This window comes from Pleurodeles waltl, chromosome 8 (genome assembly GCF_031143425.1).
Source record: "Pleurodeles waltl isolate 20211129_DDA chromosome 8, aPleWal1.hap1.20221129, whole genome shotgun sequence".
NCBI classification, from domain to species: Eukaryota; Metazoa; Chordata; class Amphibia; order Caudata; family Salamandridae; genus Pleurodeles; species Pleurodeles waltl.
This window is the reverse complement of record NC_090447.1, coordinates 330,195,214-330,207,533: the sequence shown is the minus strand read 5'-3', so window position 1 is coordinate 330,207,533 and position 12,320 is coordinate 330,195,214. Positions and strand designations below refer to the sequence as shown.

The 12,320-nt window shown below is 45.8% G+C and overlaps 1 protein-coding gene across 1 annotated transcript in view; it reads right to left on the bottom strand.

Moving 5' to 3' along the window:
* The window catches only part of EFHC2 (EF-hand domain containing 2), a 234,049-nt gene that overhangs the window by 107,940 nt on the left and 113,789 nt on the right, over positions 1-12,320 (bottom strand). Inside the window, exon 8 of the mRNA XM_069204192.1 lies at positions 793-958. Within this exon, the coding sequence (XP_069060293.1) occupies positions 793-958 (166 nt within the window). The remainder of the gene's footprint in view (positions 1-792; positions 959-12,320) is intronic.

Genomic DNA, 12,320 nt, shown 5'->3' with positions numbered 1-12,320 from the left:
TCTTTTAAACTTAAAAAATAAAGTTATCGTAAAAAGAGGAGATAAAAGGGATGTATTGTTCTAGTGCTGGTGGTAAGGTAAGATTTAGTGCCACACTGTGCTAACCCATCCTGATGTTCAGGTTAATATGTGATTCATCTGGACCATGTTGAAAATTAGGCTGAGATAAAGTTTGCAGCACAAGCACCCATTAGCAAAATTTTCCCCAGGCCGCTACCCTCTAAGGCCTATATTTATACTTTTTTAGCACTGCATTTGCACTGCTTTTTGACGCAAAAACGGCGCAAACTAACAACATACAATTGTATTTTGTAAGTTTGTGCCATTTTTCCATCAAAAAGCGGCGCAAATGCGGTGCTAAAAAAGTATAAATATGGGCCTAAGTTTCTTGTGTTTAGGGTACATGCTCTACCTCCCCCATCAATCAGTTGAGCCACTCCAGAGCATTCTAGAGTACCATCTCTGGCATGTGTGTACAGATGTCACTCTGACAGCGTACAGTGTTAAGTGTGTTGGGCCCCCGGGTGCTGGCTCACCTAGGACAGACTTTGAGGGAAATCTGTCTCTGCCCAATGGGCAATCCATGCAGTATTTATTTGGCAACTTTACCCGCTCCAAAAGTGATATGTTTATCATTTCTTCCAAATCATCATAACAGGAAAATAAGAGATTAATCAAGCAATCGCCACCCATGTGGACTCTAAAAATATTTTCTTTAGATTACCATTACTGGAGACCAACAGACCTGTACTAGGCTTTGTATAATACTTGAAACACCCACTGCTAACATACCTGTCTTTCTCCATGAACTTCCTGAAGTCTTTCTGGGGTGGTTTGGGGACCACACTCAAGCATGAGCAGAGGGAATCCTCTTCAGAGCCGAAGCCATTGTAGGGTGGAAATTTCCTTTCTATTTTTGGTGGTGGAGGAGGTCTGCGAGGCACTGGTGTGAAATCCTCTGTAGTAAAAAGAAAAATGTCAAGAGAGAAATAGTTTCCTTAATTTCTAGCAAGCACATAAGTGTCTACATCATATTTGCCCTCTATTATAGAAAAAGAGCATCAGTTACAGCACTACAGTAAAAGTACATAATCAAACATTCTAACTATTGATAATGTGGCTAAAACATCATTTATATATCGTTCTCTAAGAATAAAGATAGCAGATGCCTTCTATCAGGAGTAAAAACATCTTAGAATGAAAAGCCAAAGTTGTTTCAACTCATGTATAGTTAATTACAACTGATCCACTGTATCAAATTTTTCTTGGTAGGCAGCATATCCAAGCACAAATATGTGATGGAACAACTACTTGCCTAAACCACTACTGCTAAACAACTACAGTCTCTACAACAAAGTACTGAACAACTACTGTCTAAACAGCGATTTTGCCTGAATTACATGTGCCTGAACACCGAATTTTTAGGTAAGTGTTTCTTCTTTTTATGGTTTATTAGTTGTTTAGATTTGATATATATATATACTTACATATAAACAACCGAATCTTTAGGTAAGTTTTTCTTTTTTTTATGGTGTATTAGTTGTTTCGAAATGAGATATATATAGATATATTTCTCAATTCTAAACAACTAATAAACCATAACAAATGGTTTTTAATACTGTCAAGGGCTTGGCAGCTCCCCCAACAATAACATTTTGCAAAAACCATAACAAAACAAATAAGAATTGGCAAAGCAAAAAACTGCCAGCCAACACCTAAGCTATTGGTTTTGCCAATGCTTGTTTAACTTTCTAGATTCAGGGCAAGGATGATGTGATGTTAAACATTTAACAAAGCACCAAGCCATAAAATAATACTTGATATCTTCCTTCCTAAAGCTTACACATATTTCAAAACATTATTTTACCTTTTGAATGAGATATTATGGGGCATATTTATACTTGTTTTGCGCCAAACTTGCGTCTTTTTTTTAACGCAAATTTGGTGCAAAAATAACTCCATATTTATACTTTGGCGGAGTTAAAGTAATTTTTTGGATGTGGAATCCTACTTTTTGTCAATGAGTTGCAAAGTAGGCGTTCCCGTGCTAGCAATGACTATGGCCTTAGTGCCATATTTATCCCCCTGTGCTAAAATCAGGCACCCTGTGTAGGAGAGGTCAAATAATGGTGCAAAGCCTGCTTTGCACCATTTTTTAACACCAAGGTCAGGGCAGGCGTTAGGGGACCTGTGGGCCTATTTCCATGGTGGAACACCATCGAAAAAGCCCACAGGTGCCCTCCCCAGGCCCCAGGGACACCCCTACCCACACCAGAGGGACAGCGGAGGATGGGGGACCCCATCCCAGGTAAGTATAGGAAAGTATTTTTATTTTCTTTAAGTGCCATTGAGGGCCCTGAAAAGGGCCCCCCTACATGGCACTGGGTGCAATGGCCATGCCCAGGGGACCCTGGTTCCCTGTGCTGGCCATTGGAGTGATGGGCATGACTCCTGTATTTTCTAAGACAGGAGTCATGTGGTATGGATTGTTTTGCGTCAGAAAATGACGCTAGGCTGGTTAGAGTCATGTTTATTTTTACTCTAACTTGCCTAATGTCATTTTTTGGTGCAAAACCCCCTTCTTCCATACCACCAGCCCCACCCGGCTAATGTCATTTTTTTTTACGCTAGCCTAGCCTTTGCACCAGCTTGCATCATTCCATAAATATGGTGCCCAGCTGGTGCTCAGAAATGGTGCAAGCCGGTGCTAAACTTTTTGGTGCAAAACTGCATTGTTGCAGTTTTGCACCAAAAAGTATAAATCAGGGCCTCTATCCATTGCCTATTAACAGTAAAATGACCAAACATTTCTAGTAGAGTCACAACAAGCACATGCACAAATATATGACTTACCATTGAGTGATGTACATAATGAAAAACGAAATCTGAATTACAATATACAGTGTAGCTTATTGGGATAAATGTATGGAATCTCCAAAGCAAGCCGTTTGCATTTTCTTAATATACCCTTCCATAACAATAGGGTGGATATGTTGCAGTCACATACACCTGTCAATTGACCAAGCTATTGAAGATACTGAAGTTTGCATTCATTTCACACTTTAGGTGTAGCTCATACATCAGAAAGCTGGAAAATGTGAACTTCAAAACATCCTACCAAAATCAGGAACCTAGGCCCATATTTACAAGCTGTCTGCACTGCCAGGGCGGCCCTTTTTGTGATGCATTGGCGGGACTGGCCGCTAACCCACATCTCCAAGCCCATGCAAAGCCACTTTGCGTGGCTTTCCATGGCCTTGTAGATATGGAATAAGGCAACAGAGCGCAAGTCACTGCGTTGCCTTATTTTGCATCCTTATTTTGCATCAGGGAGGCGTTTCCATGGTGTTGCGTAGGGGTTCACACACAACATCCATGGATTCTGACTCATTCACAGATTTACAAGGTTTTGTCAAAACCCTACTACAGCCCAGAGGTGGCATAAGAATGACACAAAGGGGATAAATATCTTTATTTCTCCCCATTTTTTGCTCTATGTGTCCTGCATTCTACTGCACATATAGAAGGAGGAAATTGCATCCATTGTTTGTTTTTGTGCAGGAAGGTGTGCCTTCCAGCACAAAAACAATCAATCCCAGAACACAGGCACCCTTGCACTATGGTGCACAGGTGACTGCACTGGTGCATGGCAGCAATTTGTGCACCAGCGCCGAGGGAGAGGACAGAAATGCCCCATATCTTGTAGATACAGGCAAAAAATAACAGATGAGGTATGGAACGCTCAACAATTCAAAAATTCACCCCATTCACAAAGATCAGGGTTTTATCCATTATTTTGTGGCCCACCATGCCACCCCAGTCTGGACCCAGCCATATGCAAAGCAATCTTGACCCTGCTCCCTTGGGAAAAGTCCAGCCCAAACCGTCAGGCCAGGTACTCCCAGGACTGGAAACAAGCATCCTCTGCCCCTTTTCAGAGTATCAGCCCTTGTTAGCAAGGATAGCTTAAATCTAGTGATGCAAAGAGCATGGTAACCATGTTTGGACATAACCTTCCCACTAAGGATGACAAATGCAAAAAGAACAGATGATGAACAGAATGCTGAACAATGCAAACATTCACTCCCAGTCACAAATATCTGGGTTTAATCCATTGTTTTTTTGCCCACCATGCCACCCCAGTTTGGAACCAGTAGTACACAAATCAGTCTGTACCCTGCTCCATCTGAACACAGTCTAGCTCAAACTGCCAGGCCATGTCCTCCCTGGACTGGAAACAAGCATCCTGGGACCAGTTTGGAGGTATTATCCCTCATCAGCCAGGCTAGCTTGCATCCAGTGGTGCAGTGAGCATGGGACCCACGTCTGGCCATACCCTCCTGCTTAGGGCAACAAAGGCAAAAAGAACAGATGAAGAACTGAACGCTTAAGAATGCAAATATTCACCCTCAGTCACAAACATCTGGGTTTAATCATCTTTTCTACACCACGCCACCCTAGTTTGAACCCAGACATGTGCAAATCATATGTAAATCAGGCTTCACCTTGCTCCCCAAGGGTACAGTCCAGCCCGAACTGCCTGGCCTGGTCCTCCCTGGACCAGAAACAAGCATCCGGTTTTGGGGTATCACTAATCATCAGCCAGGCTAGCTTGAATCCAGTGGCACAGCGCGCACAGGACCTATGTCTGTGCATACCCTTCCCCTTTAGGCTGACAAAAGCAAAAAAGAGCAAATGATGGAAGAAATGCTGAACAATGCAAAACCGGATGCTTGTACCCTTCAGGAGCAAGGTAAAGCCTGATTTACATATGTCTGGGTCCAAATTGGGGTGGCGTGGTGGACAACAAAAAGATGGATTAAACCCAGATCTCTATGACTGGGTGTGAATTTATGCATTGTTCAGCATTTTGTCCATCATCTGTTCTTTTAGCTTTTGTCACCTTAAGTAGGACGGGTATGCGCAGAAGTGGGTCCCATGCTCACTGTCCCACTGGGTTCAAGGTTGCCTGGCTGATGAGGGGTGATACCCCAAAATCAGTTCCGGGATGCTTGTTACCAGTCCGGGATGACCTGGCACAGCAGATTGGGATGGACTGTTTCCATGGGGAGTAGATTCAAGACTGATTTGTATATGGCTAGGTGGAAACTGGGGTTGCATGGTGGGCAACAAAACTACAGTTTAAACTCAGATAGCTGTGACTAGGTGTGAATGTCTGCATTGTTCAGCATTCCATCCACCATCTGTTCTTTTTGCTTTAGTTGTCCTAAGTAGGAAGGGTATGCCCAGACGTGGGTCCTGTGCTCACTGTGCCTCTGGACTCATGAGGGGTGGTACCTGAAACTGGTCCCAGGATGCTTGTTTCTGGTCAAGGGAGGACCTGGCCTAGCAGTTCCTGCTGGACTGTTCCTATGGGGAGCAAAGTCAAGACTGATTTGCGTATGGCTGGGTTCAAACTGGTGTGGTGGGGTGGGCAAAAAAACAATGGATTAAACCCAGATCTCTCTGACTGGGGTTGAATATATGCATTGTTCAGCATTCCGTCCATCATCTGTTATTTTTGCATCTTGTAGATACAGCACATTTCTGCTCTTTCCCAGTGGGGCAGGGTGAGGCAGCAACGTACTTACTGCATCGCCCTGCACCACAGGCCTTGTAATATGGCCCTTAATTTCTAATGGATTGCTATTGAGTGCCCACAATTGTGAAAACGTGAAAATGCTGAAAGATATATTCGTCTTCATGAATCTTCTGGTTTCACTCTCTCAAAATGGTAACTAAAGCTTCATTTGCGTGCAAGCCTCAGATTACCTAGGACCAGAGCGGAGCACTGAAAATATGTGTGGCGAGGATGGAAATCCAGCTACCCTAATTTCCCTTTTCAGGCTTTCCACACCGTCACACAGACCAATCTAGTGAAAAAGGGATTAGCCGGATTAGTGGTAAACTAGGAGTGGTAACATTTTAAAGAAACCTGCTATAGTCTTGTATTCTCTTTTGATATTAAGATTCCTTCGTTTTTAGCTGAGCATTCATCTTTCCAAAATTACAAGAATGTGGCAAAGAAAAGATGCAAATTGTTGCATGTTTTAAGCACCATATTGTATCATTAACTTCAGATGACTCTGAGGTCTGTCCTTCTTGCATGTTTTGTCAACAGCTAATACCTACTTGTTTCTGCAGAAAACTTCAAGGGGCCCTTCAGCAGCTCTGCTTCTTCCAAATCGTGCTCCCCTTCTAATTACGAACCTCATAGCTCTTTTCGTCCCTGCGGCCAAGCCATAGAAGCACTCCTCTGCTCTCTCGCTTTCACTACCCACCATTCCATGGCCCTTTTATCCACACAGCTCTATGTTGTGCCCTGGATATTTATCAAGTTTTATATGTCCCAGTATGTGCAATGGATGAATACAGGCTTACGTCTTGCTACCAAAGCATATATATTTGCACATTGAACAATGCCAACACTATGGGGGTCATTATGACCCCGGCGGTAAGAGATAATGTGGCAGTAGTACCGCCAACAGGCTGGCGGTGCTTACCGCCATATTATGACATTGGTGGGTTGGCTGAAGCCAACCCGGCAACATACCACCCTGACCGCCATGGCGGTGGCAGCTGCCGCACTGGAGATAACCATCTCCAGCCCGGCGGCCGCTATTTTGCCCTGGCGGTATGACAACCCTGCCTACCGCCATGGTTTCCGTGGCATTTGTAACGCCATGAAAACCTTGGCGGTAGGCCTTATCAGTGACAGGGAATTACTTACCTGTCACTGATAGGAGGCCCCCTCCCCCGACACTCCCCAGATGCCCCCCAAACTCTCCCTTCATCTACGCTCCCCCTCCCTTCCAACCTCACCCCATACACACACACATGCAGACACACACTCATATACACAGACATACATGCATACATACACAGATGCATTCATTCACGCACACATCTGCACATACATCCACACTTACACACAGACACGCATTCTCATTTCCATTCATACACACACTCACACACATGCATACACGCATGCAAACAAAACTAAACACACACTTGCATTCATGCACACACTCACACACTCACACATACATGCGCACACTCCCACACACACACACACAACACGCCCCACCCCCCTCCCCTGTCGGACACTTGACTAACTTGTATCCAACGGGTCTTCCGGCAGGGGACGGGACATGCCGCTGCTACCAACAGCAACGGCCACCAGCAGGACACCACCAGGCCATATTATTTTTCATAATAAGGCTGGCGGCGGTCTAGTGGCGTGGCGCTGCTGGTGGTAGCAGCGCCACCTTACCACCATCCGCCAGTATGACCACAGCGGGATTTCCGCCCTTCTTGTGACAGAAATCCAGCTGTGGTCATAACTGGTCGAACGGATGGTAGTCGCAGCAACGTTCTTTTGGCGGCGGCGGCTGTAGACGACATTTATTGCCAAAGTTAAAACGACCACTTATATGTGCCAGAAAAACAGGCAAGCAGCAGATGAATGGCCTATAGGTATTCACTTGATCATTCCTGTATGCTTACTGGCCTGCACCTCCCCCCTCCATCACCAGTCACAAGTGCAGGCATCTCCGCGTGTGGTGGTGCTTTGCAAGCACTTTAGAAAGAACTGGGTAGGCCATACTGTTGGGCCAACTCTACAGATGAGGAGGCAGTGGGTAGACTGCTCCTGCTTCACCAGGGTGGGACAAGCAGGGCTACATGTTTTTGAGCCTCTGTGTCATTACAGATGGATAAAGATTAGGCATCTTATACCCACATACGATGCGAGGGAGACAGGAGAGTTACAGTGTTAGCACACAGATCATTAGCATACCCAGCCCAGCCTTGGCACAACTGGGGAGGCAAGGATACTAGTTCCAATGATGTCCTGTTTTGCCCCAAGGAGGTGGACGGAGCAGTAACTATTCACTCCTATGCCATTGTTGAGTAGAGTTGTAACATTACACTAACACTCTAGGAAGGACCCATCTAAGCTTGACATCAAGGAGCAGAGTCATTATGAGGAAAGGAGGTGATAAGACAGCCCTCTGACCAATACAGCAGCCAGAACATGAAAATACCCCCACTTAAACCAACAGCTAATTACACCATGCATGCAGTGAGCAACCTAGCCATCCTTAGAAGAGTTCCTTCTACCTTTTCATCCTCCTTCCAACCACTCAGTCACCCATCCCTTCACCCTTCCATCCATCCATTCCTCCCTCCATCCGTTCACCTGTCAATCCACACACCCATCATCATCCAACCATAATTTTTTTAATCAACCCATCCATACTTTCACTCATCTATCCATCAATATCCTTCCATCCACCCTTTCACTTGTTGATTCTTCCAATCTTTCACTCATCAATCTAGCCATCCTTTCATTCTTCCATCCATTCATTCTGTAACTCTTCCATCCTACCTTTCACCTTTCGTCCTTCTTTCCTTCTAGCTTGCATTCCTTGCTGCCTCTCTTTCTTCCACTTCATATTCTTTCTGAATCCTTTATGCACATCATTTTTCTCTCATCTTTACTTTTTCTTTCTTATCTTTCTCTCTCATCCTCATTTGTTCTTTTTTTGTCCCTCTGCATTAGTTTCTCTACATGATCAGGTCAGCCCATGGCTCACATGCCTCCAGCCTGGTTTTCTTTAACTGTTTGCATGATTTTGTCTGCAGACCTCCTAACACAAGAGACCCTTACACAACTACTTACTGTTTAAGTGGGGGCGGGTCACGAGTCAATCGGGCGCAGTGGCAGCCTATGCTTGAGTTGCTAGAGTGAGGATTGCCTATGCCAAAGTCCTGACATGAAACCAAATGAGAGGTAGAAGCTACTGCCTGGTATTGTTGAGGGTCAAGCCTGTGAGAGCATGCACTAGGCACTCTTCTTTACAGCCTGGTGATTCGTCACTACAGGCCTAGCATCATTTCGGTTCCTGTCTGTGGAGCAGGGACCAAGCACAGATTGATTCAACTTAATCAGTGTCAGTCTGCTGCTCCCAACGCGATGCGCTTACTATTTTGTGCTTTTTTAAAATTCTAATGCCCTGCAAACTGGCTTGTGACTGGCAAAAACATGTCCATCAGGACAAACAAAATTGCAAAGTTTAATTTTCTATAGCTAACTTTCTTTTATTTTGCCAAGTCGTCTTTTCTCACTTTGCATTCATGTTTTCTTTTGTTTTTGTTCGTGGGTGCTGTTCTCAAAGGGTGATGATTATCTTGTTCTAACTATTGCTAAGCAATATTGTTTCTTGATTATATGTAACTTCTGAAATAATGCTTTAACACATAATCTGTAGTACACCCCAATCCACCCCACTCCACTATTCCCTACTCCAATCCATGCCAATTCACACCTCACCCCACATCAATCAAACCCTCTCCAGTCCAAACCACTCACCCAAATCCAATCCACTTCTACCCACCAAACTCCAATCCTCCCAATCCACCCCAATCTAAACTGCCCTACTCCAGTCTGCCCCACTTCAATTTGACCCAGTCCCATCCTTAACAATCTGCACCACTTCAAAACATTCTGTCCCATTCCATTCTGCCCAACTTCAATACCCTCCACTGCAATCCAAAACAATATGCCTCACTCCCATCTACCCCACTCCAATCTGGCCCTTTACAATCCAAAACAATCTGCCCTACTGCAATCCAAAACAATCTGCCACACACCAATCTGCCCAAATCCAAAACAATCTGCCCCACTGCAATCTGCTGCACTCCTCCAAAACAATCTTCCTCACTCCAAACGGTGCCACTGCAATACAAAACAATCTGCCACACTCCAGTCTAAAACAATCTGCCTCACTCAAATCTGCCTCACTCCAATCTACCCCACACCAATCAAAAACAATCTACCCCACTCAAATCCACCCAAATCCAATCTGCCCCACTCCAATCCAAAACAATCTGCCCCACTCCAATTCAAAACATTCTGCCTCACTCCAGTCTGCCCCACTCCAATTCAAAACAATCTATCCCACTCTAAAACACCCCACTCGAATTCAAAACAACCCACCCCACTCCAATACACCCCATACTAATCCAATCTACATTCCAATCCAATCCAATCCACCCCTCTCCATCCCAATTCACCACAGTGCAATCTACCTCACTACAATCCAATTCACACACTCCCATCCAATCTACCCCACACCAACCTCATCCACCCCATTCCATTCCAGTCCAATCTACCCCACTACAATCCACACACCCCAATCCACCCGATACAATCTGTCCCACTCCAGTCTGCCCCACTCCAAACAAAGACAATCTGCCCCACTCCAATCCAAAACATGCCCCACTCCAATTTGCCCCACTCCAATCCAAAACAATCTTCCCCACTCCAATCCAAAACAATCTGCCCCACTCCAATTTACCCTACTTCAATCCAAAACACCCTGCCCCTCTTCAATCTATTTCAATCTGCCCCAGTCCAAAACAATCTGCCCAACTCCAATATGCCCCACTTTAATACAAAACAATCTGCCCCACTTTATCCTGCCCCATTCCAATCCCAAATACCCCACTCCAATCCAAAACATTTTGCCCCACTCCAATCCAGTCCTCCTCACCCCAATCCAATTCACCCCACTCCATCCCAATTCACCCCACTCCAATCCACCACAATTCGCCCACACCAACCTAATCCACCCCAATCCAGCCCAGTCCAATCCATCCCACTCCAATCCATTCCACCCCACCCCACTCCAGTTTGATCCACCCCACTCTGATCCAACTCACCTCACTCCAATCCAACCAACACTACTGCAGTCCAGCCCACCCCACTTCAATCTAACCCAATCCACTAACTCAAATCAATTCCACCCACTCCAATCCAATCCATTCCACTCCAATCAAGTCCACCACTACCCAATCCATCCCACTCAAATATACTGACACCACCCCAATCCATCCCACTCCAATTTAATCTACTTTAGTCCACCCCACTCCAGTAGAATCCAGTCCACATTAATCCACCCTACTCCAGTCCGAACCACCTTACTCTACTCCAATCTAATCAAAACCACCCACTCCAATGCAATCCACCTCACTCCAATTCACCACAATCCACCCCACCAAACTCCAATCCACCCCACCCCAATCCACCCTACTCCAATCCACCACACTCAGTCCAATCCACCCCACCTAATTGACCCCACTCAATCCAATCCTCCTCACTTCAGTCCACCCCAATTCGATCCACCCCAATTCGATCCGCACAACCACAATCCAATCCACCCCACTCTAGTCCACCCCATTTAAGTCCACCCCAATCCAGACCACCCCACTCAAATCCAATTCACCTCAGACAATCCAATCCACCTCACCTAAATGCAACTCACTTCAATCTACCACACTTCAATCCACCCCAATCCAACCCACCCCACCCTAATCCAATCCACCCCACTCCACTCTAGTCCAATCCATCTCCTCCAATCCATCCCACCACAATCAACCCCACCCCATTTCAATCCACTTCATCCCACTCCAATCCACCACACTCCACTCCAATCCACCACACTCTACTCCACTCTACCCCACTCAACCCCAACCCAATCCACACTACCCCATCCAAATTCAGTCCACTGCACTCCAATCCATTCCATCCCGCCTACCCCACTCTAGTCCACCCCACTCCAATCCACCCAATGCCAATCATATCCACCTCACCACAATCCACCCCATCCCAGTTTAGTCCACCCCACTCTAATCCAGTCCATCCAGCCCACCTCGCTCAAAGTTCACCCCACTCAATCAAATTCACCCCACACCAATACAATCTACCCCCTTAATGAAACGCACCCCAACCCAACCCAATCCAACTCAACCCAATCCATCCCATTGCAGCCCACCACACCCCAATCAATCCACCCACCCTATTTCAAGTCACCCCACTTCAATCCACCCCACCTCACTCCAATCCACCCCCTCCACTACACTCTACTTTAATCCACCCAACTCTATCCCAAACCAAACCACCCCACCCCATCCCAGTTCAATCTACCCCACTCCCCACTCCAGGCCACCCCAATCAAATCCTCCCCAATCCAATCCAACTCAATACACCCCAATCCAGTCCTATCCACCCCACGCTAGTCAAATCCACCCCACTTTAATCCAGTGACTCCAATGTACTCCACTCCAGTCCATTCCACCCCACTCCAGTCCAATATAACCCCCCACTCCAATCCAATTCACCCCACCCCAGCCCCATCACTCCAATTCAAACCACTCACCCCACTCAATCCACCCCACTGTATCCCAATCCACACAGCTCTACTACAATCCAATCCATCCCACTACTTCAATCCACTCCCACCCACTCAATCCTATTC